The 26,123-nt window shown below is 42.8% G+C and overlaps 1 protein-coding gene across 3 annotated transcripts in view; it reads left to right on the forward strand.

The window, feature by feature from the left end:
• The window catches only part of kiaa1328 (KIAA1328 ortholog), a 262,954-nt gene that overhangs the window by 188,684 nt on the left and 48,147 nt on the right, over nt 1-26,123 (forward strand). For 2 of the 3 annotated variants that reach the window (XM_041173529.1, XM_041173697.1), the window contains one exon: nt 2,103-2,211. In XM_041173529.1, coding sequence (XP_041029463.1) covers nt 2,103-2,211 — 109 coding nt within the window. Of the gene's footprint in view, nt 1-2,102; nt 2,212-11,458; nt 11,651-26,123 lie in introns of those variants that run through there. The other variant, XM_041173614.1, reaches the window with a different exon arrangement.

The raw sequence follows: 26,123 nt of genomic DNA on the forward strand, positions 1-26,123 counted from the left end.
ATCTGGGCTGACAGGTTATCACAATGCTGAGGGAGTGCTGCACTGACAGAGAAGCCATTTTATTGGATGAAAAGTTAAATTAAGACCCTGCCTGGTTGTTCAGGTGGTTGTAGAAGATCCCGTAGTGCCATATGAAGAAAAGCATGGGAGTCCTCCTAGTGTACTAGCCAATATTTACCTGTCAACCAATTACTCCAAAAAGAGATTTATTGGTCAAATTGCTGTTTGTGCACAAATTAACAATGGGATTTGTGCACAAAACAACCAATGTCTACACTTTATAAGGCAATGTATTGGCTGTGAAGCTCTTTGGGATGTCCAAAGGATGTGATAAATGCTGCATAAAGGCACATTCTTTATTGTTCCTGTCACTCTTTTAAGGAAAGTTTTTGATCATGTTGTTGCTTCACCAGTGATTGCCCATATATCCCTAAACTATCTGCTTAAATCTCTCCCATCAGGTTTCCGCCTGTCCCATGATAGCAAATTGGTCCTAAACAAACATTCTCTGTAAACATAGTGCCTTTTTACCTTTCTGCACCCTTTCGCACAACCAACATAACATTCTTCTTCAGTGCATGCCCTCTGTTGTTTACTTGATAGCACTGCCCTGGCTTGGTTCCATCCTTGTTTACCCAATTGTATGCAGAGCATCTTTTGCAATGCCTTCTTTTCCCTTGTACCCTTATCTTCAGAACTCTGCAAATAACAAACAATCTTTGTTGCTTCCTATTTTTTGTGTTGCGCCATGATGGCATCATCTAAAAATGTGGTTAGCTTCCATGTGTTTGCTAACTACACACAGCTCTAGCTTTCTACTTCATCTCTTTGTGCTATCAGACTGCCTGCCCAACATATAGTCTTGGGTGAGCTGCAATTTCTTCTGGCTAAATATTTGGAAGGACAAACTCTGCAATCTTGCCGCTGACTCTAAACCCCACCCTGTCTCAGGCTGAACCAGATTGTACACAGGCTCAGTGTCATATTCTATCCCAAGCTGCACTTCCAACCCCATATCCTCTTTATTATAAATACAGCCTTTTTTTCAGCTTTGTAACATCACCGTGTTATTCCCTACATCAAATATACTGTTGAAACTTTCAACTTTGCCTGATCATCCCCAGGTTTAGCTATCCTAATGTTCACCTAGTTGGCTTTCCATCTTTCATGTTCTGCAAAGTTCAGCTTATCCAAAGCTTTGCTTCCTGTATCCTATTCCACACCAGTTTTCGCTCATCACTCTTGTCATAGAATCATAGAAACAAAAAGCACAGAAGGAAGCCATTCATTCCATCATCTCTCAGCCAGCCAGAAAAGCGCTATCCAGCCTAAGTGCAATTTCCACTCTTGGCCCATAGCCTTGTAGATTTGAGCATTTCAAGTGCATATCCAAATACTTTTAAATGTGATGTGGGATTCAGCCAATGGGTTCCAGACCCCCAATACCACCTGGATGAAAACGTTTCTTCTAAACTCTTAGATCTAAATTCATTGGTGCAAGGATTAGCTATCTCCTTTGGTTATTGAATTTTCTATTGAGGGAAACATGTCCTACCTATCCACTCTATCTTGGCCCCTCATAATTTTTGCACCTCAATTAATCAGTACATTTGTTCGACCCATTATCTGAATTCAGCATCCTTTAAGTGCATGTTGCTGTTGATGCTGAAGATATACTGTGCAAACCTCTGTAAAATGTTGATGCTAAGAAGAAAGTATTTATTTGGAGATAGCTCAGCTGATTTACTAGTCCAACTTCAAGGAAAAGATTAGGAGAGATGATCTTTGAATTTGTCTGTGTTCTGCTATTTAGTGTCGTTAAGCAATAGTACTGAGTCTAATACATTTGGCGGGGTGTTCGCCCAAGTGCACTGAAAACATGACTTTCAGATATCCTTTCACCCGAAACTCATACACTGTCACTCTAATTATACTTTCCCAGGAATGCTTAGGGAAATTGTAACCAATATTTCAGCGTACAGATTTTTCAAAACACATGACATTAAAATCTTACATGTTACTTCAATGCTTCAAGAAAGGCACTGGTTAATAGAATTTTATATAGGCTGTTGTGAATTGACTTCGTGGTTTATCTTATATAGGGACCCCTTCACGTTCTAAAAAGGATGTGGCTACCTCTCCTCTTCTAGTATTTAATAAAGATGAACGAGTCAGCACAGCAACCTCACCTTTTTGGGCTGAATCATCGAGGTAGGTTGCCAGCTAAATTTTATTTCTAAACTTTTGGTGTGATGGAACTCTAACTTCAAGATGTGAACTATTGTATTCTCTGGAACAGTTATCCTAGTTGCGGTATAAGATGAGCAACCCAGTGCACTTAAGTTTAAATCCCATCATGACAAGTTGGGAATAAAAGTGGCAATTTGGGGGGTTTTCCAGAGAAATGGTACCATGAAACCTGCTGGAGTGCCATAAAAACCTAAATAGTTCGTTGATTTCCCTCAAGGAAGGGACCTGCTACAGCTATCTGACTCCAATCCCATGCAACATGATTGACCCTTTATCTCCTCAAGGCAACTGGAAATGGACAAGAAATACTTCTTGTAGAGCCCATGTTGTAAGAAAAAATAGAAGTACAGTACTACATGTTTGGATACTACAGAGTGCTACTTGAAATTTGAATTCAGCTGCTGAGGATTTTTTACATTCATTTACAGGATATGGGGTTGCTGGCAAAGCCAGTATGTATTGTCCATTAATAATTGCCCTTCAGAAGGTGGTAGCGCAATCTGTGTGGTGAAGATACATCCAAAGTGCTGTTAGGAAGGGAGTTCCTGGATTTTGACCCAGTAATGATAAAAGAACAACAATATATTTCCATTTCAGGTTGGTGTGTTATATGGAGGGGAACTTGTAGGTGGTGGTGTTCCTATACATCTGCTGCCTGTCCTTCCAGGCAATAGAAGTTTCAGGTTTGGGGGTACTGCCGAAGAAATCTTGCAGGTTGCTATAATGCATCATGTAGGTGATACACATGCAGCTACAGTGTGCCGGTGGTGAAGGGTATGAATGTTAAGGTGGTGTGTGTGGTACCAGCCAAGTGGACTGCTTTCTGTTGGATGGTGTTGTTTAGTGTTGTTGGAGCTGCACTTATTGAGGCAAGTGGAGAATATTCCATCACACTCCTGACTAGTGCATTATAGATGGTGAACAGGATTTAGGGCATCAGGACGTGAGTTAAGCTCAGTAGAATTCCCAGCCTTTGACCTGATCTTGTAGCCATGTATTTAAATGGTAAGTCAAGTTAAGTTTCTGGTCATTGGTAAACCGCGCCCCCCCCCCAAGGATATTGATGGGGGATAACACCAAGATGTTGCAAAGCCAAAAATCCAGGAGGAAGAAGATCAGTGTCTTAGCCCTAAAACAGCTGGATCGAAAAGAGGAAATCCAGTTGCAGCTCATGAACAATCTGTAAAATCTGCACATCCAACTCAATTCCAGAACTATGGGATCAAATAAAGTCAGCCATACTAGAACACTGTGCCCAGATCATTGGGGTTGAGTATTGTCATCATCAGGACTGGTTTAATGAAAACAATTCTCAAATAAGTGACATCCTGGAACAAAAATGAACAATCTTCATGCCAGGCAGACAATCCAAGGTCACAACTCAGTAAGGCAACATACCATTAGCTCAAAGCCCAAACACAAATATGGAAGATAAAGGCGACATGGCGTGAAGAGAGAGCCTGAGAGACCCAACAATAAGCTGACCATCATGACATGCAAAGCTTTTTTGAAACCATCAGTGCCATTGATAGACTGAGATCAAATGGACAAAATCCTCTTGGTTTACAGGATGATGTTTCTCTTCTTAAGGAAGACAATGCCATCTGTCAATGCTGGAAACATTTTGAACAACTCCTCAACTTTTTTTCCACAGTGGCAGATGGTGCTCTCTAGGCTATTCCCCCAGCACCCTATGGTAGAATCCATGAGTGAACCACCATCAATGAGAGAACTGCAACAAGCAATCAAACATTTGGAAAACAACAACGCTTCCGGCCCTGATGGTATTCTAACTGAAGTCTTTAAAGTTGGCAGACTTTTGCTCATATATAGATGCCATGCACTCATCCAACGGATTTGGAAAGAGAAAAACGCCCCCCATCCCCATGACTTCATGATTGTAACAATTGTAACTATCTTCAAGAATGGAGATAAATCATGTGGTGCAAACTATCAAGTTATTTCCCTCTTGTCCATATGGCTGAGGAAATCCTCCCAGAGACACAATGTGGCTTTAGACTTCCAGAGGAACCTCAGAGAAATTGTCTTTGTTGCCAGACAAATTCAAGAAAAACATTGAGGACACCACCAGGAACTCTTCATTGCATTCATCGACCTGACCAAGCCATTTGACTCAGTAAATCTTGAGGCTGTGGATTGTGCTTCAAAAATTTGGATGCAAAGAGGCTTCAAGGGAATTTAGACAGGCTAAATGAGTGGGTAAGAATATGGAAGATGGAATATTATGTGGAAAAATGCGAAGTTATCCACTTTGGTAGAAAAAACAGAAATGCAGAGTATTTCTTAAATGCTGAGTGATTGGGAAGTGTTGATGCCCAAAGGAGCCGAGGTGTCCTTGTTCATAAGCCACTAAAAGCTAACATGCAGGTGCAGCAGGCAATTAGGAAGGCAAATAGTATTTTCAAATAGTATGTTGACCCTTGTAAGAATATTTGAGTATAGGAATAAAGAAGTCTTGCTGCAATTGTATAGATCCTTGGTGAGACTGCACCTGAAGTATTATGTAAAGTTTTGGTCTCCTTACCTAAGGAAGGATATACTTGCCATAGAGGGAGTCCAACGAGGGCTTATCAGACTGATTCCTAGGATGGTGGGATTGACCTATGAGGAGAGATTGATGAGAGTAGGCCTATATTCTCTAGAGTTTAGAAGAATGAGAGGCGATCTCATCGAAGCATACAAAATTTTTATAGGGCTCGACAGGGCAGATGCAGGAAAGATGTTTATCCGGGCTTTTTAAAAATACATTAATGGGATATGGGCGTCGCTGGCTAAGCCAGTATTTATTACCCATCCCTAATTTGCCTTGAGAAGGTGGTGGTGAGCTGCCTTCTGGAACCGCTGCAATTGATGTGCTTTAGGTATACCCACAGTGTTGTTAGGGAGGGAGTTCCAGGCTGGGGTTCTAGAACCAGGGGATACAGTCTCAGAATAAGAGGTAGGTCATTTAAGACTGAGATGAGGAGGAATTTCTTCACATACAGTGTGATGAATCGAGAGTTCTCTAACCCTGAGGCTGTGGAGGCTCAGTCATTGAGTATATTCAAGACAGAGATCAAAAGATTTCTAAATATTAAAGATATCAAGGGATATGAGGATAGTGCAGGAAAATAGCATTGAGGTAGAAGCTCAGCCATGATCTAGTTGAATGGCGGAGCAGGCTTAAGGAGCTGAATGGCCTATTCCTGTTCCTATTCCCTACATTACTTTGTCTATCCAGTGTTCTCAGACTTTTCTTGGTCTCACATTGAGTAAATTGAATTGGCCGAAGAATGGCTTCTGTGCTGGTGGGTACTTCAGGAGGCAAGTTGGGACTTCTGGCTGAACATTTTCTGATATATGAACTTTGCGATTTGCACTGACCTGCTGACATGTCCGTCATTGAGAATTGAGATATTCATGAACCCTCATTCTCCTGTTATTTAATTGTCCAGCACCATTCATATCTGGATGTGGCAGAACTGCAGAGCCTTGAACTGATCCGTAGGTTGTGAGATTGCTTTCCTCTGTCTGTATCATGGTATTTCCACTATTTCCACGTTGTACTGTGTTGTAGCTTCATTATGTTGGCATCTCAATTTTAGGTGTGCTCTTGGCATTCTGTTCACTCACTATTGAACCAGTGTGTTGGTCCCCTGGCTTAATGGTAAAGGTCATGTGAGGGATACTCTGAGCCATGAGATTATAAATTATGGTGAAATACAATTCTATCACTGCTGATAGCCACAGCACCTTAAGGATTCCCAGTTTTGATGTGCCAAACCTGTTTTGAATCTGTCCAATTTACCACAATTTTAGTGCCACAAAACATGATGAAGGATGTCCTCATTGTGAATATCAGATTTCATCTCCACAGGAACTGTGTGGTAGTCATCACTACCATTAGTGCCATAGACAGATGCATCTGCGACAGATGAATCATTGAGGATGAGGTCAAGCAGGTTTTTTTCCCCTCTTGTTGCTTCTCTCTCCTCTCAGCAGTTTGACAGCTCTGCTCTTTGGTACATGGCCATCTTGAGCAGCAGTCATGCTTCCAAGTCGTTCTTGGTGATGGACGTTGAAGTCTCCCACCCAGAGTAGATTCTGTGCCCTTGCTACCCTCAGCGCTTCTTCCTGGTGGCTTCCTACATGGGGGAACACTGATTCATCAGCTGAGGGAGGGTGTAAAATGGTATTCAGCATGAAGTTTTCTTGTCCGCATTTGATCTGATAACATGAGACTTCCTCGGGTCTGGAGTCAAATGTTGAGAACTCCCAGGGCCACTCCTTTCCGACTGTATACCACTGTGCCTTCACCTCTGGTGAGTCTATGCGGTGGGATATGACACACCCTGGTGTTGGAAGTGTCTGGGGTGTTGACTGATGGTTGCAATTTTTTGAAAATGACAATTTTAAGGTGTTATTTGACTTGTCTGTGGGGCAACTCTCCCAATTTTGGCACAAGTCCTCAGATGTTAATGAGGAGAACTTTGCAGCTGAGTGTCTTTTCTTGTGTCTGATGCCTGAGTTGGTGCCGGGTGGTCTGTCCAGTTTTATTCTTAGTAGACTTTTTTTATAGCAGTTTGATACCATCGAGTGGCTTGCTAGGTCATTTCCGAATTCAGTTAAGAGTAATTTCTTGAATTTGGAGTGATGCATAGGCTGGACCAGGTATGAACATTAGGTTTCCTTCGTGAAAGGACATTAGTGAAATAAATAGGTTTTTACAACAATCCGGTAGTTACATGTTCACTGTTGCTGATGCTAGCTTTTTGTTCCAGATTTATTTAGATAATTAAATTTAAGTTCCCCTGCAGCTGTGGTTCGATTTGGACTCATGCCCCTAGATCATTAGTGCAGGCCTCTGCGAAACTAGTCCAGAACCATGCTGGTAATGCTCCCCTATTTCTTCAGGCTTTGAATTGTAAAGAAATTCCAGGTATTTAAAACACAGTCTTTTTCCTTGATGTACTCCCAAAATATGTAATATATTTAAAGATTTATTGGTTGGCTTCAAACAGAATAGGGAAATGCAAGTAATAGAAAGTATAGACAATTTTTGTAATATATTTGGATTTTCAAAACGTCTTTGATAAGATATTATATAGTAGACTCATGACTGAAGTCAAAATGTGTAGACTTTGGGGACAAGTATCAGAATACATACAAGTTGCTGACAAAATGGAAAATGGAAAGTTTGGTTAAAGATAATTAATCAGATTGCAATGACAATGAGTGAAATAGGAAGCCACATTGTGCCCCTTCTCTCATGTTTGAGAGTGTGTACAAATAAACTACCCCTCTGAGTTTACCCTATCTCAAGTTTGCTGTGGATTTATTAATGGAAATTGGGTCACACCAAAACTGAGGGGTTGAGATATATGCAGCGCTTATAACGGGGGAAATCAAAAACCTAAACACCTTACTGTTTATGGACAGGTGGTGAGAGGAGAAATCAGGGCTGTTTAAAATAACTCTTCTCCTGTCTGTAACACTGCCGACTCCTCAGACGGTGGGAAGGGAAACCCCACCACCCTAAAAACCCTGGCCATGGTTAACATTTGGTTCTACACAAATTGCGCTGAAAATACTTAATTTTAGAGACTCAAATACATGATACTGTTTTGTAAGTGAAATGCAAATATTTAACATCTGACTGACTTTGCCATTTTCTTTCCAGTAACATTATTGCACCTAGCCAAGAATGAAACTCTGGAGATTACTGTGTGGTGGCTGATTTCACAAAATTGCTATGTTGCAGAATGAGGCCATTTGGCCCATCATGTCTGCACTGGCTGTCTGAATGAGCAACTCATCTAGTACCATTCCCCTGCCTTCTCCCTATAACCCTGTACATTTTTCCTTTTAAGATAACAGTCTATTCCCTGTTCGAATGCTTCAATTGAACCTCCCTCCAACATATTCTCAGGCAGTGTATGCCAAACCCTAACCACTCGCTGCGTAAAAAAGTTTCTCCACATACCAACAGAAAATGCTGGTTAAAAACCCAGCATGTCGGCAGGATTGGTGGAGGGAGTTTCGAGTCCATATGACTCTTCATCAGTGCTAAGAAGAGTCACGTGGATTTGAAGCGTTAACTCTGTTTCTCTCTCCACAGATGCTGCCAGATCTGCTGAGTTTCACCAGCATTTCTCTTTTTATTTCAGATTTCCAGCATCCACAGTATTTTGCTTTTATTCCCCTTCTATTACTTTTGCTTCTTTTACTAATTACTTTAAACCTGTGCCCCCTCATTCTCAATCCTTTCATGAGTTGGAACAGTTTCTCCCTATCTACTTTGTCCAGACCCCTCATGATTTTGATTACCTCTATCAAATCTCCTCTCAGCCTTCTTTTCTCGTAGGAAAACAGTCCTAACTTCTCCAATCTATTTTCATGAGTGAAGTTCCTCATCCCTTGAAACCATTCTTGTGAATCTTTTCAGTGCTGTCTCCAGTGCCTTCACACCCTTCCTAAAAGTGCGGCGCCCAAAACTTTAATTTTATTATTCATTCATGGGCTGGCCAGGCCAGCGTTTATTACCCTTGAGAAGGTGGTGGGGGCTGCTTCGTTGAACCACTGGAGCCCATGTGGTGTAGATATACCCACAGTGTTGTTCGGGAGGGAGTTCCAGGATTTTGACTCAGCGACAGTGAAGGAATGGCAATATATTTCCAAGTCAGGATGGTAAATGGCTTGGAGGGGAGTTTCCAGATGGTGGTGTTCCCAAGTGTCCTGTTGCCTTTGTCCTTCAAGATGGTAGTGGCTGTTGGTTTGGAAGGTGCTGTCCAAGGAGGCTTGTTGCGTTTCTATAGTGCATCTTGTAGGTGGTACACACTGCCGTCACTGTGCGTCGGTGGTGGTGAAGGGAGTAAATGTTTGTAGATGTGATGCCAATCAAGTGGACTGCTTTGTCCTGGATGGTGTCAAGCTTCATGAGTGTTGTTGGAGCTGTACTCATCCAGGCAAGTGGAGAGTATTCCATCACACTCCTGCCTTGTGCCTTGTAGATGGTGGATAGGCTTTGGGGGGTCAGCAGGTGAGTTACTCGCCTCAGGATTCCAAGCCTTTGACCTGCGCTTGAAGCCACAGTATTTATATGGCTAGTCCAGTTCAGTTTCTGGTCAATGGTAGCTGCCAGGATGTTGATAGTGGAGGATTCAGCAATGGTAATGCCGTTGAATGTCATGGGGTGATGGTTAGATTGTCCTTGTTGGAGATGGTCATTGCCTGGCACTTGTGTGATGCAAATGTTACTTGCCACTCGTCAGCCCAAGCCTGTATATTATCAGGTCTTGCTGATTTGGCCAAGGACTGCTTTAGTATCTGAGGAGCTCTGAATGATGCTGAATATTGTGCAATCATCAGTGAACATCCCTGCTTCTGACCTTATGATGGATGGAAGGTCATTGATGAAGCAGTTGGGTTAGTTGGGTCTAGGACACTGACCCGAGTGAATCCTGCAGTGATGTCCTGGAACTGAGATGACTGACATCCAACAACCACAACCATTTTGCTTTGCGCTAGGTATGTCTCCAGCCAGCAGAGTGTTTTCCCTCTGTTTCCCATTGACTCCAATTTTGCTCACGCTTCTTGGATGCCACACTCAGTCAAATGCTGCCTTGGTGTCAAGGGCAGTCACTCTCACCTCATCTCTGGAGTTCTGCTCTTTTATCCATGTTTGAATCAAGGCTGTAATGAGGTCAGGAGCTGAGTGGCTCTGGTGGAACCCAAACTCGGTGTCGGTGAGCACGTTATTGCTAAGTAAGTGGTGCTTGACAGCACTGTTGATGACCCCTTCCATCACTTTACAGATGACCGAGAGTAGACAGATGGTGGGTAATTGGCCAGGTTGGATTTGTACTGCTTTTTGTGTACAGGGCATATCTTGGAAATTTTCCACATTGCTAGCTAGATGCCAGTGTTGTAGTTATACTGGAATAGCTTGGCTGGGGGCACGGCAAGCCCTGGAGCACAAGTCTTCAGTACTACTGCTGGAATATTGTCAGGACCTATAGCCTTTGCAGTGTCCAATGTCTTCAGCTGTTTCTTGATACCACGTGGATTGCATCGAATTGGGTGAAGACCGGCATCTGTGACGCTGGGAACCTCCGGAGGAGGTCGGGATGGATCATCGACTTGGCACTTCTGGCTGAAGATTGTAGCAAATGCCTTATCTTTTGCACTGATGTGTTTGGCTTCCCCATCATTGAGGATGGGGATATTTGTGGAGCCTCTTCTTCCAGTGAGTTGCTTATTGTCCACCACCATTCACCACTGTATTTGGCAAGACTGCAGGGCTTAGATCAGATCTGTTGGTTTTGGGATTGCTTAACTCTGTTTAGCACTTGCTCATTATGTTGTTTGGCATGAAAGTAGTCCTGTGTTGTAGCTTCACCAGGTTGACACGTTTTTAGGTATGCCTGGTGCTGCTCCTGGCATGCCCTCCTGCACTCTTCATTGAACCCGGGTTGATCCCTGGCTTAGTGATAATGGTAGAATGGGGGATATGAGGTTACAGATTGTGTTTGAGTACAATTCTGCTGCTGCAGATGGCCCACAGCATCTCATGGATGCCAGTCCTGAGTTGCTAGATCTATTTGAAACCTATCCCATTTAGCACAGTGGTGGTGCCACACAACACGATGGAGGGTATCCTCAATGTCTCTATAAGCACTGTGCGCTGGTCGCTCTTATCTATACAGCCATGGACAAGATGCATCCATGGAAGGCAGGTTGGTGAGGATGAGGTCAAGTATGTTTTTCCCTCTTGTTGGTTCCCTCACCACCTGTCAACTTGGTCAGGAGTGGTGCTACCGAGCCACTCTAGGTGAAGCACCCTCAGTGCTTCTTCCAAGTGATGTTCAACATGGAGGAGTACTGATTCATCACCTGAGGGTGGATGATCCATAGATGGATGGCAAGCATTTGAGGGAGAAGAGAATTTAAAAAATTTTTTAAAAAAATATTTGTTTGTGGGATGAGGGTGTATTCATAATCGCCCTTTGTTCATTTTGGGCGTTTGGACATTTTTAAGAGTCAACCACATTGCTATGTGGTCTGGAGTAACATGTAGGCCAGGTAAGGACGGCAGATTTCCTTCTCTAAAGGGCATTATTGAACCAGTTGGGCTTTTACAACAATCAAGATGGTAATTCCAGATATTTATTGAATTCAAATTCCACCATCTGTCATGGTGGGATTCAAGCCTGGGTCACCAGAGCATTACCCTGGCTCCCTGGATTGCCAGTCCAGCGAAAATACCACAATGCCACCGCCTCCCCGTAATGATGGTTACGTTGATAGATTTCGATGAGGAAAAGATGGGAGAAGGATGAAGTGGAGCATAAACACTGGCATGGACTGATTGTGCCGAATCACCTGTTTCTATGCCATATATCCTATGTGATCCTATGTAATGTAATATTGGTAGTTTAAAGACCTTGGCAATCAAAAACCATATATGTAATATGTTTTCATAAATATTGCATTGATAGTTTAATTTCAGTGGGATTAAACTGATATTATTTGATTTAATACTTCAATACTTTTGAGATCATGTTTAACTGTTCAAGTATTGCAATTTTTAAACTGGTTTATACTATTTCTTAAAATTACCTTGCTTCATATTTTATAAAACTGTGCTTGGGTTGAAACTGGCTAATAGGCTTTACCACTTTGTTAAACCAGTGCACTTGAAGGCCATCTGTTGCTTACACAGCAGCAAAATGAATTCCATGGTGATTGAAAAATTATAGTTTTTAAAATTTTTTTTACATTGTTCTATGGCACTAATTCAAAACATGTTCTGTAGTTCAAACTCTTATCATTATCAATGTGTTTTTTCAGACCAATCTTTACTATTGGGCAAAAGTAATATTACTGGTTATTTAGTGTATAATTGAAGCTATTCATGCGACAAGATCTCTCCCTCTCACTGTATGAGAGAACTCTAAGTAGAACCAGGCTTATAAGTGCATGTCATATTATTCTGATAAAATGACCTTTCCTATGCACTATATTGCACCGTGGTGCTATCTCTCTTCAGTCTTCCACCTCTTGTCAACATCAGTCATATTGATACGGTTCTTGAACCCTGAGAGTTGGGGGGGTAGGTGGATAGAAATGGTGTATTGTAGCAGCTGCTGTTAGCTGTGGGTGTGGAGAGTTTATGTCCACTAATCTTTTGGATGAATATAATTTGAGTTTATGCCAAATTCTGGCTTTAGAATTTGCATTAATTACCTTTACTTCTGGCTGTAAGATTTGTCTTTACCACTCAGCCACTGCTTAGCCTTGAGTAAATTCTTGTCAAGTGTGCCAAGGAAAATCCAAAAAGCACTGACTTGAAACATTGGAGCAACGATTAAATTCCAAAATGATTAAAGTGACACTGTGTGATGTTTTTCACGCTGGCAGGTAGTCCAAGTCAACTCGCTAATCAGTTTCCCATCGTTATTACCTCGAGCTACATAGAAGTACTGAAGAAAATGTATTACAGTAGAACTGCTGAATTGGCCCTTGTACTTTCTTGGGTTCTGAAATCTAAGCAAAAAAAATTCTCAAAAGGTGATCCTGTTGTCAATGTGAATTGAAGAAGTGCCAATTGGACCAGAACCAAGACGCAGAATCGTAATTGATTTTGGGCCTCAGTACGAACATCACTATACCGTGACAGTGGATACTAGCTTATTAAAGTATATATAAAGAAGTTAATTGCCTAATTAGAATGTTCAACAACAGAATGCCAATTGTTGTTTGCATTATACTAACCTAGCAATTAAATTAAAGTTAACTGCACACTGTTGCGTACTTTGACTTCCTCTAAAAGAAAGATCTCACATTTATATAGGGCCTTACCCAAAACATTTTCACCAACCAATTTGGTTTGCTAAGTGCAGCTCCTTATGTTATGTCAGCAAATACATCTGCCAGTTTGCTTTAGAGCAAAGGTTCCAAAAAGAGCAAATAAATGAATAACCTGAAAGAAGGAGAGTCATACGGACTCAAAACACTAACTCTGTTTCTCCCTCCACAGATGCTGCCAGATCTGCTGAGCTTTTCCAGCATTTTCTGTTTTTATTTCAGATTTCCAGCATCCGCAGCACTTTATTCTTATCTTAGTGAATGACCAGATTTTGGAAGAGTAGATTCAGGGATTCAATAAGATAAAAGCAAAATACTGCGGATGCTGGAAATCCAGAACAGAAACAAAAATACCTGGAAAAACTCAGCAGGTCTGACAGCATCTGCGAAGAGGGATACAGTTAACGCTTTGAGTCCAAATGACTCTTCATCAGAACTAAGGAAAATTAGAAAAGAGGTTATATTTCATCTCTTTTCTATTTTTCCTTAGTTCTGATGAAGAGTCATTTGGACTCAAAGCGTTAACTGTATCCCTCTCCGCAGATGCTGTCAGACCTGCTGAGTTTTTCCAGATATTTTTGTTTTTGCTCAGGGATTTAGTGTTTGGCTAGCACTTTCAGCAAACCCGCTGTTGTTCTTTGAATAGTGCCTTGGAATTTTTCACATCCACTTGAGCAAGCAGGGTTTTAGTCTAACATCTCAACCCAAGGCCTGTACTTTCAACAATGCAACTGTCCCTCAGCACTGTTCTGAATATCAGCATAAATTATATGCTCACATCCATAACGGAGCTGAATGCACAATCTTCTAACTTTGAGACAAGAGTGCTCCCAACAAAACAAAGCTGATACTTCATTCAGTTGAACCCTCTAGAACCAGTTTGCACTGCAGGGGGAGGCCCACAGCATTCAGGAAGCCTAGCAGCTTTAGCTGAGTGGGCTGCTGTAGGGTGTGGTTGAGACCTCCTTAGGGGGTACCCATGGCCCATTGGAGGTGCCCCCTCACCAGGCCATTTCACCTCCCCCCCCAGCCCTCATCTCTGGCCTCTTGAACACAGTTCTCCCATCCCCCTCACACACCTCACCAACACCACCCCCCCCCTCCCCACTTCAACCCTGGACTTAAGTGGTATCCTGAGCATGGTGCAATAGCCTGGAGACTCCACAAGTATCCCCATCCTCAATGATGGAGAAGCCCAGCACATTAGTGCAAAAGATAAGGCTGAAGCATTTGCTACAAACTTCAGCCAGAAGTGTCGAGTGGATTATCCATCTCTGCCTCCTCCAGAGGTCCCCAGCATCACAGATGCCAGTCTTCAACCAATCCATTTCACTCCAAGTGATATGAAGAAATGGCTGAAGGCACTGGATATGGCAAAGGCCTTGACAATATTCCGGTAAAAGTACTGAAGACTTGTGCCCCTAGTCAAGCTGTTCCAGTACAGCTACAACTGGCGTCTACCCGGCTATCTGGAAAATTGTTCAGATACGTCCTGTAGACAAAGAGCAGTACCAATCCAACCCGGCCAATTTCCACCCATAAGCCTACTCTCCATCATAAAGTAATGGAAGGGGTCATCAACCATGCTATCAAGCGCCACTTGCTTAGCAATAACCTACTCACTGACACCCAGTTTGAGTTCCGCCAGGGTCACGCAACTCCTGACCTCATTATAGTCTTGGTTCAAGCATGGAGCTTGAACTCCCAATGTGAGGTGAGAGTGAATGCCCTTGACATCAAGGCCGCATTTGACCGAGTGTGGCATCGAGGAGCCCTAGCAAAACTGGAGTCAATGAGAATCAGGGGAATCCTCTCCGCTGTTTGGAGTCATACCAAACACAAAGGAAGGTGGTCATAGTTGTTGAAGGTAAATCATCCCTGCTCCATCACTGCAGGAGTTCCTCAGGGTGGTGTCCTCAGCCCAACCATCTTCAGCTGCTTCATCAATGGCCTTCCATCATAAGGTCAGAAGTGGTTTTGTTTGCTGATGATTGCACAATGTTCAGCACCATTCGCGATTCCTCAGATGTTGAAGCAGTCCATGTCCAAATGCAGCAAGACCTGGACAATATCCAGGCTTGGGCTGACAAGTAGCAAGTAACATTCATGCCAAGTGCTAGGCAATGACCATCTCCAACTAGAGGGAATCTAACCACCTTGATTTTCAATGACATTGCCGTCAGTGATTCCCCCACTATCAACATCCTGGGGGTTACCATTGACCAGAAACTGAACTGGACTAGCTGTGTAAATACTGTGGCTACAAGAGCAGGTCAGAGGCTAGGAATAGTGTGACGAGTAACTCATCCCCTGACTCCCCAAAGCCTATCCACCGTCAACAAGGCGGAAGTCAGGAGTGCCATGTAATACTTCCCACTTGCCTGGATGAGGGCAGCTCACACAATACTCAAGAACCTTGACACTGTCCAGGACAAAACAGCCCGCTTGATTGGCACCACATCCACAAACATTCACTCCCTCCACCACCGACACACACTAGCAGTGTGTACCATCTACAAGATGCACTGCAGGAATTCATCAAATCTCCTTAGACAGCGCCTTCCAAAGCCCACCACCACTCCCATCTGGAAGGACAAAGGCAGCAGATAGATGGGAACACCACCACCTGCAAGTTCCCGTCCAAGTCACTCACCATCCTGACTTGGAAATATATCACAGTTCCTTCACTGTCGCTGAGTCAAAATCCTAAATCCTGGAACTCCCTCCCCAACAGCACTGGGGGTGTACTTACATCACATCGAATTCCAGCGGTTCAAGAAGGCAGCTCTCCACCACCTTCTCAAGGGCAAATAGAGATGGGCATTAAACGCTGGCCCCGCCAGTGAAGCCCATATCCCGTGAATGAACAAGAAAACCTCCCCCCGCCCCACTAAGTCCTGACCTGACCCAAAATCCTTACCCCACCAATCCTATCCATTTTTTTTCAAAGTACATTTCTGAATGGGTTTTTTTAATTAGCATTTCAAGACCTGCCATTGTTATTTTACATAAGTTCCTTATATCATACATACTGGATGAGGTGGCAAGATGGGGATGAGGAGTGGGTGGGGTTGCTTGAGGGGTAGGGGCTAGAGGGTCTAACAGCCTTTAATACAACAGGGACCAAGGAGAACTGAGAGCCGAGGAGGGTCTTCTAACCAGCCCACCTTGGTATTCACCCACGTCAGTGGCTGTATCCGACTTGCTTCCAAGGTTGGCAGGCCTGACACGATCCTGTCCCCACCTCACGGAGCAAAAATGTGGGTGCAGGGGAATTTATATGGAGATGGTTTGCCGAGTTGGGAAATTCCCCAGCTCTAGCTTCCTACATTGTTAGCAGAAATCCAGCCTTTGGTGTCTATTGTCTGTTTCCTTATTGAAAGCATAAAATGAATGATATGGAGACTTTCATTTAAATTAGATTAAAAATAAGTATTTAACCTTTAAATGCTCTTTGTCAAGCATCATAATTGGCATTTGTGTGTGTCATTTGACAGATCGCTGTCATCAGTTTCCATTCTTTATTGAAGCTAGCCATGTCTTGAATGCATAGAGTAATCTGGTGTGTGGTTCTAACGTGGCTGTGGAGCCCAGCTGCAGACCTGTGTGGCTTTCCACAGTATGGGCAAGGATGAATTGTCTGATTTTTGTTGGTACTGCTCGGTCTTTCTAGCTTGCCTTTTGTCCGCAGCTGCCTGTATTCTTTGTTATTGTTCGAAGGAAACAATGCCACTATTTGATTTTGCTCTCCAGCAGTGCTTTCTTGTACATTTTTCTCCCAGTCTTTGGTCGACATTTCCTGAGGTTCAACTTCAAGGAGCCCTTGAAGCTTAATTTTGGCCTATCCCACAGATGGTGTCCATGTTTGGGTACATGACTGCCTTGGGATTTGCTGACATGTTCGCTTCATCTGAGCTGGGCTCTGATGATTAGCGCTTTAATTCCTGACATTTCTGCTCTTTGAAGTACCTCAGTGTTGGACACTTTGTCCTCCCATCTGATGCCCATGAAGTTCTTGAATGTGTGACCTGTCCAACTGCTTAATATGTCCAGAGTAGTTAGTCCATGTCTCATAGATATATAGGAGGGTAGGCATTACCACATATTTGTATACAGCAAGTTTTATTGCAAGTTTGATTGCTCATTTCCTCCACAGTGTCTTGCGTAAATGGGGAAATGCTGAGCTTGCTCTGACAATTCAGTTTGCCACTTCGCTGTCAATGCAGACATATCTGGAGAATGTGCTTCTGAGATAGATGAAGTTATCTACAGCCTTCAGGGTTGTGTGATAGATAATTATAGTCGGTGGGGTGTAGTCAGAATTTGCTGGTGGTTAGCGGAGTATCTCTCTCTTCCTTAAGGTGATGGTTAACGCGTAGTCATCAGCCGATTTTGAAGGGCAATCCATGATACTTTGGAGGCCATGCTCACAGCGTGACATGAGGGCACAGTCAGTCATCGGTAAATAGCAATTCCAGTATCATCATCTCTGATACCTTAGTTAAGGATTTCAGTTGTCTCAAGTTGAAGCAATTGCCATCTGTCCTGAATTGGATTATTCCATTCACATTTCAATCAAATAACCAGAAAGCATGGCAGCAAAGAATATAATGAAGAGCACAGGGCCATGATACACCCCTGCTTCACACCACTTATGTCAAAGGAGCCAGTGCATTCACCACCGTCCGCACCCCTGGCCATCATTCCATTGTGAAACTGCTGTATCAAATTTACAGCTGTCATTTGGCTCTCCCAAGTTTGTGGGATTTTGATGCCGTGCTAGTCTCCAGGACTGGCTATACTTCAGAACTGATTACAGTTCCAAGTTTGGCTAAGATTTTCCACAAAGCCTCTCTATTTATTGTCTCAAAGGCTTTTGCCAGGTCAACAAAGACACAGTAGTGCCCCATCTGTTGTCCGCAGCATTTCTCTTGTATTTGCCGAAGGGTAAACATCATGTTGCAAGTGCCCCTACCTTTCCTGAACCCACTTTGACTTTCTGGCAGTATACATTCAGCAATGTGGCTTACCAATCTGTTAAGTAGAACTTTTGCTAGAATCTTAGCAGCTATCACAAGCAGCAAGATTCCTCTGTGGCTGTCACACACAGGTTTTTGTCCTTCTTTATACAAATGAACTCTCTAGAAATGGTTCGTTTGTAGATCCCACATTTTATGATATAATTGTGCCAGTTTGATGGCGAGCTGGGGTCCCCCAGATTTGTAATTTTCTCCTGGGACCCTGTTTAAGCATGGAGCTTTCTTTGAGGGTGTGGTTCTGATAGCCTTGTTAGCCTCCACAACAGAGAGTTTTCTGTCCAGGTTTTCACATTTGGCACAGCCTGAAAACTTGTCTATAGCTGCCCCATTTACAGTGGGTGGTCAGTTAAACACAGCCCCAAAGTGTTCAGTGAGAGAATCCCCATCAGTGCTGAAAACAGGTGAGTTGTTGTGTGAGAGTCGACCATTACAGCCTTCAGGGCATTATAGAAATTCCTCATGTTTTGCTGATCAGCATAGGCTTTATGGCTGTTTGACCCAACATGCATCATGCATTCCACACAGCTTCTTTGCAGGTTCATTTTGCTCTCCTGGAGTAATTTCTTAGCAGAGGATGTATTTTTGTTACCCAGCCATGTGGCATATGTTGTATTTTTCTCTTGTTTCTTAATTTGATCATTGTTTTCATTAAACAAACCTCTCTCGTTTCTTTTCTGTTTCCCAAGTCATCATCAGCTCCCAGAACTGTTGATTTGAAGGTTAACCATGTCACTTCAACATCATCACTTGGGTTTTCTGCAGAGGGCGGCTGTTCTTCAAGTCTGAGCCTCAGTTGTTCACAGCACTCTGTAGTTGCCAGTTTCTGCACATCTGGCTTTTTTGGAGGTCTTGTGCATGTTGGTGGCCTTTATGGTGAGATATTAAATTTCATCTTGAAGTATAGCATCCTGTGGTCTGTAGGGCACTCAGTTCCTCTTGTAACCCTGGTGATCATAACATCTTTTAAGTTGCTCTGCCGGGTGATGGTAAAGTCAATCTGATGCCAGTGTTTAGATCTTGGGTGCATCCAAGTGTTTTTGTACTTTTGCCTTCTGCCTAAAGATAGTGTTGGTGACTGACGTATTTTAGTGGATGAAGCATGGGAGAAGCATGGCATTGCTGTTACATTTCCCCACACCTTGGTTCCCCAGGACACCATCCCAAGCCTGATGGTCAGCTCCTACCCTTGCATTGGAGTCCCCATCACAATGAGCTTGTCCTCCTGTGGAGAATTTGCAATAGCTCATTCCATGTCCTCATGGAATTTGTACTACTAGTCATTGTTGGAGCGTCTGCACTGATTCAGCAGACACTCTTTGAAGAATAAGGCTTACAATGCATTACTTCCATTGAGCATTATGTACCGTGAATGACTTGCTTCTTCCACTTTCCCCCATATGTGCACATTTACATTCCTCATTGAGACAATCCTGATTTCAAAGCGAAAAGAACATAACACTGTTATTTGCAGACATTTGTTTTATTTATTAGAAGATCTCCTAAACAGCAATGTCTCATCACACACTGACAATTTGAATATGAATAATGTATTAGGCTGGTAGTTACAACTTAATTTGCGGAAGATTATGACAGAATGCTAAATGCATTCTGATTATTGCATTTATTGATTCAGTGGAATGCATTAAAGGTCTGTATTTGTGACCATGCAAAATTAATATCACTTAGCCTCATCATATTTAAGGTCCCTTGGAAGTACAGATTAACAATCCGTCAGACTGTGCTTGCAACAATGAAATATAGTTGAAAAGAAATGGATTTAGTCCATCATCATTTCTCAAATACATTTCTAGTTTAACAATTATATTGCATATCACTAATTGGCACTGTATATTTAGAGAGTTCAGGAGATAAAACATCAAACGTTCAGGAGATAAAACAGCGACAGTTCGGGCGATAAAGCAGCCAAGAGGTCGGGGGATAAAACAGGAACCCCGTCAGAATTCGAAAAGGTTGACGAAAGTGACAGCGCAAAACAGAGAGCTGATTGGTAGGTAGTGGGTAAAGTTGTTTCTCTCCACTTTAAAGCTACATTATGGAAAAGTAAGAGTTCTAGCTTTTTAAAAAAGAAAGAAACTTAAATAATTTTCTACTTGGCTTAAGTTTAGGCTAAGGGTATTTTAACTAAAGGTATGGTAGGGGAGCTCAGTCCCGTGTGATGCACAGCCTGCAGAATGTGGGAAGTCTCGGATGCCCTTGGCAGTCTGGATGACCACATCTGCAGGAAGTATCACTAGTTTGACCAGCCTGAGTGCCGGATTTTGGAGCTTGAGCGTCGGCTGGACGTGGTAACCCCGCAGCTTCAGGAGGTGCAATCAGAGAAGGAACGTGTGAGGCAGACGTGTAGTCAGGAAAGCCCCAGAGTGCATCTCACTCAAGAACAGCTTTTCTGTGTTGGAAAATGGTGAGAGTGAAGGTTCCTCTGGGAAGTGCAGCTAGAGCCCAGCTGCACAAGTGGGGAGGAGAAGGAAAGGAAGAGCAATAGTGGTGGTAGACTCAATAATGAGGGGTACAGACAGGCGTTTCTGCAGTTACAGACGTGACTCCAGAATGGTGTGTTGCCTCCCTGGGGCCAGGGTCAAGGATGTCTCTGAATGGCTTCATGGCATCCTGAAGGGGGAAGGGCAAACAGTCAGAGATCGTGGTTCACATTGGCACCAAAGACATAGGTGGAAAGAGGGTTGAGATCCTTCAACAAGAATTTAGGGAGCTAGGTAGCACAGAGAAAAACAGGACCTCAGAGGTTGTAATCTCCCGGTGCCATGTGCTAGTGAGTATAGGAATAGGCGGATAGAGCAAATGAATGCGTGGCTGAAGAGTTGGTGCTGGAGGGAGGGCATTAGAATCCTGGATCACTGGGTCTGTTTCTGGAGAAGGTGGGACCTGTACAAGTCCAACGGTTTGCACCTGAACCGGAATGGGATCAACATCCTTGATGCAGGGGGTGGGGGGGGGGGGGGAGAGAGGTGTGGTTAAACTAATTTGGCAGGGGGGTGGGATATGGAGCAGAGGTATGGTGATGTAAAGATAAGTATAGAAGAAAAACCAAGTCAGCCTGGAAGACAGAGTGCATCTAGTCAAGTTACAAGGCACAAGGGAGAATGGCAATGCTGGATGGCATTTATCTTAATGCAAGGAGCCTTGCGAGTAAGGTAGGTAAGTTGAGGGTGTTAACACATGGGGATATGATATCATTGTTATCACGGAGACATGGATGAGGGAGGGGCAGGACTGGCAGCTCAATATTCCAGGATATAGAATCTTCAGGCGAGACAGTTTGGGGGGTGGGAGAGGGGTGTAAAAGAGGAGGTGGTGTCGCAATATTGTTCAAGGAGTCAATTACTACAATAAGGAGGGATGATATCTTAGAAGGTTCCTCAAGTGAGGCCATATGGGTAGAACTTAAAAACAAAAAGGGAGCAATTACATTGCTGGGAGTGTACTATAGACCCCCAAACAGTCAGGGAAAGATAGAAGGGCAGATATGTAGGCAAAAGTAGGGGATTTCAACTTCCCCAATATTAACTGGGATAGACAAAGTGTGAAAGGCTTAGAGGGGGCAGAATTCATAAAATGTATCCAGGAGAGCTTTTTAAGCCAGTACGTAGAAAGTCCTACAAGAGAAAGGTGCTGGACCTAGTTTTAGGGAATGAAGCCGGTCAAGTGGGCTAAGTGTCAGTGGGAGAGCATTTTGGTAATAGTGACCATAACTCAGTAAGATTTAAAGTAGTTATGGAAAAGGACAAAGATGGAACGGAAATAAAGGTTCTGAATTAGAGAAAGGCCGATTTTAATATAAGACAGGATCTGGCCAAAGTGGACTGGAAGCACTACTTGCAGGAAGATCTACATCAGAGTAGTGGGAGTCATTCAAAAAGGAAATAGTGAAAGTGCAGGGCCAATATGTTCCCGTAAAGGTGAAGGTGGGACCAACAGGTCCAGAGAACCCTGGATGTACAGGATTGGATAAGGAAATAAAGGGAAGATACCGAGGACTCAAAACAGTGGAAGCCCTAGAGGAGTATAGAAAGTGCAGGGACTTACTTAAAAAAATAAATTAGGAGAACGAAGAGGGGGCATGAAAAAAAATACTGGTGGGTAAAATAAAGCAAAATCCAAAGGCCTTTTATAAGTATATTAGGGGCAAGAGGATAACCAGGGAAAGATTAGGACCCATTAGGGACCAAAGTGGCAATCTGTGCGTGGAGCCGGAAGATATTGGTGAGGTTTTAAATGAGTACTTCGCATCTGTATTCACTACAGAGAAGGATGATGTAGATATAGAAATCAGGAAGGGAGTCTGTAATATACTTGAACAAAATACTATTGAGAGGGAGGAGGTATTAGCGGTTTTAGCGGGCTTAAATGTGGATAAATCCCCACACCCAGATGAGATGTATCCCAGGCTGCTATGTGATGCAAGGGAGGAGATTGCAGGGGCCCTGACATTAATTTTCAAATCCTCCCTGGCCACAGGAGAGGTGCCAGAGGACTAAAGGACAGCAAATGTGGTACCATTATTCAAGAAGGGTAGTAGGGATAAACCAGGGAACTATAGGCCAGTGAGCCTAGCATCAGTGGTAGGGAAAATTTTGGAAAAAATTCTGAGGGACAGAATTAATCTCCACTTGGAGAGGCAAGGATTAATCAAGGATAGTCAGCATGGCTTTGTCAGGGGGAGATCATGTCTAACAAATTTGATTGAATTTTTCAAGGAGGTGATCAGGTGTGTCAATGAGGGTAGTGCGGTTGATATAGTCTGCATGGACTTCAGTAAGGCTTTTGACAAGGTCTCACATGGGAGACTGGTCAAGAAGGTAAGAACCCATGGAATCCAGGGCAATTTGGCAAATTGGATCCAAAATTGGCCTAGTGGCAGGAGGCAGAGAGTGATGGTCAACGGTTGTTTTTGTGACTGGAAGCCTGTGTCCAGTGGCATACCACAGGGCTTGGTGCTGGGTCCCTTGTTGTTTGTAGTGTAAATTAATGATCTAGAATGAATATAGGAGGTATAATCAGTAAGTTCATAGATGGCAATGTTCCAAATGCATCTTTGTATTACAAGCCATTTAAGTCTATCATACAACATCGTTTTGAATTTGAAATAATTTTTGGGATGTGACCGTTGCTAGCACGGCTGGCGGCTATAGTCGATTCCTTGTATGCCAGAAAAGGAGGTAATGGGCCACCTGCTCCACCCACTGCAGTCCATGGTGGAGGTGCTTCCACAATGTTGTATGTATTTCTTTGTAGGTGTTTGATATAACTGCATGACATGCTAGCCTATTTTAGGGGGAAGTTAAGAGTCAACCACAGAGGTGTGGAACTAGAATCACTCATAGGTCAGAATGGGTAAGAGTGGCATGTTTTCTTCCCTAAAGGAATTAGTGAACTCAGTTTAATTTTTTTGGCAATATGACAGCCTTGTGGTCAATTTTACTGATTCCAGCTTTTTGGTCCAGAATTTTATACTGAATTCATATTCTCAAATGTAACCTAACCTTTCCTGATCTGTTATATCTGTATTTCTGTTTTGTCTCTGAGCATTGTTTTCTTCTGACTCTTGCTCAGCAACAGCCGTTGCAAGTATCATTCTTTTTCCTTAAAATATATTTAACTTATTCACAATTTTCATATCTTACACCATCAGCTTAGCTTAATATCTGAGTGTGCCAACTATCTATTCTGTATAAGTTCTGCTATCTGAGAAACAACTCATTATCCCCAAAGTCAATTTGTTGACAGCATTTTGTTTTAATATCCACTCGTTAATGTCCATTATCTTTTTAATTCTTTTCACTTCTCCAATCGCACTGAAAGCAACCCAGATATAACACTTTTACACACATTAACTATATGCTCTTTTAATTCAACAGGCTTTCGTCCCATGATATAGTTTTTCTCCATATCCACTATCAATACTGGTTCAACTTTCTCCAACCTTATTAGACCACAAGCCCATATTTCTGTATCCTATATCCTTGCATTGAAATGTATGGGTCCAAGTATATAATCTAGGATAACAATAAAGTGTAACTTGGAAACTGCTGCATTACTGGATGTAATTTCCTTCACCTCAGATCAGTACTGTATGCCTGTTCCTGTGGTTCAGGTAGATGTTAAAAATCTTGGGGTATTATTGCAAAAAGAGTAGGGAGTTCTTCTTGCATTAGCATTCCCTCAAATATTGAAAAAAAGATTAACCATTTGTGGGACATTGCTGATACATACTTTGTTTACGTAACAGCACTGCACTCCAAACAAAATTCACTGAAAAATTACACGATACAATAACTTGGATTTAATGCCTTTCCTGGTCATAGGATTTCTCAAAGTGCTTTACATCCAATGAAACACTTTTGAAGTAAAGAATGCAACAGTCAGTTTGTGCACAGCAAACTTACAAACAGCAGTGTGATAATGACCACATAATCTGTTTTTATGATGTTGATCGAGGAATAAATATTGACCAGGACACCAAGGATAATTCCCTGTTCTTCTTCGAATTAATGCAATAGTGCGATCTTTTATATCTATCTGAGAAGTGGTTCATTTTAATATTTTTGAGGCAATGTTAAGTTCCGGAAAGATTAAAGTTTAACTGTAGAAAATGGGATAAATGCAATTAAAGCAGCTTGGAGATCATTGAATCTAAAAGGTTAGGGCCACGTTAACTTAAGGGGTTGATAGCTAGAAAGGCAAGATCTTAAAACAGCAGGTGGGCTTACTTAGCTGGAGAGCTGGAGGTGTGATGTCTATCCACACTGCTTGCAAAGAAGAACAGTCCAGAGAGATGTTTTGTTTTGGGAGTTAGAGCTAAATTAGTTTAAAAGCATTCAGTGAACCCTGAAAGGCTATAGTGTCATGGAGATGGGTGGAGCTTAAGAAGGTTCCCTGGTTTTAATTTATCTGAGTGTTCTGCAGCAGGGGAAAATGCTATACCGGAAGGGTGCTGTTATTGGCAGGCTCCAGGCAGTCAGGGCTCAAAGCAGCCCTGGGAGCCATTGCTGCAGCTATTAGTTGCAGTTTAGACCTCATGTGGTTTACAGCTCATAGAGAAGCCCTGAGAGTTGGCTGCAGGCTGTTAGTGCTTAGGAGAAGCCATGGGGGAGCTAAGAAGTTGGAGGAAGGTTGCTGGTTCTGTGCTGGAGGTGGTTATGGCTCAGAGAAGCCCTGGAAGCCATTTATAGCTCAGTGCAGGCGGGAGACTGGAGTTTGTAGAAACCCAGGGGTAATACCAGCTTATTGAAGCTAGTGATCTGTGTAAGAGGTGGAAGTGTGCTGGTAATTGGAGGTGGCTTTGTGAGTCCTGTGTAACGCAGTCTCAGGAGGAGAGATTGAACCACTACGAGGTGAACAATCATTGAGGCAGTCCAAGTTGGAGAGGCTTTTGAGGGAATTCAGAGACTAGATCTTCGAAAGTGAAGAATTGGAATCTTATGTGAGGGAGACAGAGTTTTAACGAGATATTATGACTTTCAGTGGTCACTGACCTCTGGATGGGTTGCTGAGAAATCCCTGGGATCTGTCCTGGTCACATCTGCCATTTAATGTGCCTTGTGGCATGTTCAAGCATAGTTTGCCTGTTAATTTATAGTTACCTCATGTTAATTCTGAATGTTAGAGTATAATTGACCTGCTGCCTTTATTCTTCTAGGTGGTAGAAGTTACAGGTTGGTGAGGTGCTGTCAAAGAAGCCTTGACAAGATGCTGCAGTACATCTTGTTGGTATTACATAAGATATCCAGCACAGAAACAGGGCATTCAGACCAATCAGTCCATACTAATATTTATAGTCCACTTGAGCCTTCTCCCATCCTTCCTTATCTGAATCTACCATTGTAATCATCTATTTTCTTCTTCCCTCATATGTTTGTCTAGTTTCCCCTTAAATGCATCTATGCTGCTCACCTCAACCACTCCCTCTGGTGGCAAGTTCCACATTCTTAC

This window comes from Carcharodon carcharias, chromosome 1 (genome assembly GCF_017639515.1).
Source record: "Carcharodon carcharias isolate sCarCar2 chromosome 1, sCarCar2.pri, whole genome shotgun sequence".
Taxonomy (NCBI): Eukaryota; Metazoa; Chordata; class Chondrichthyes; order Lamniformes; family Lamnidae; genus Carcharodon; species Carcharodon carcharias.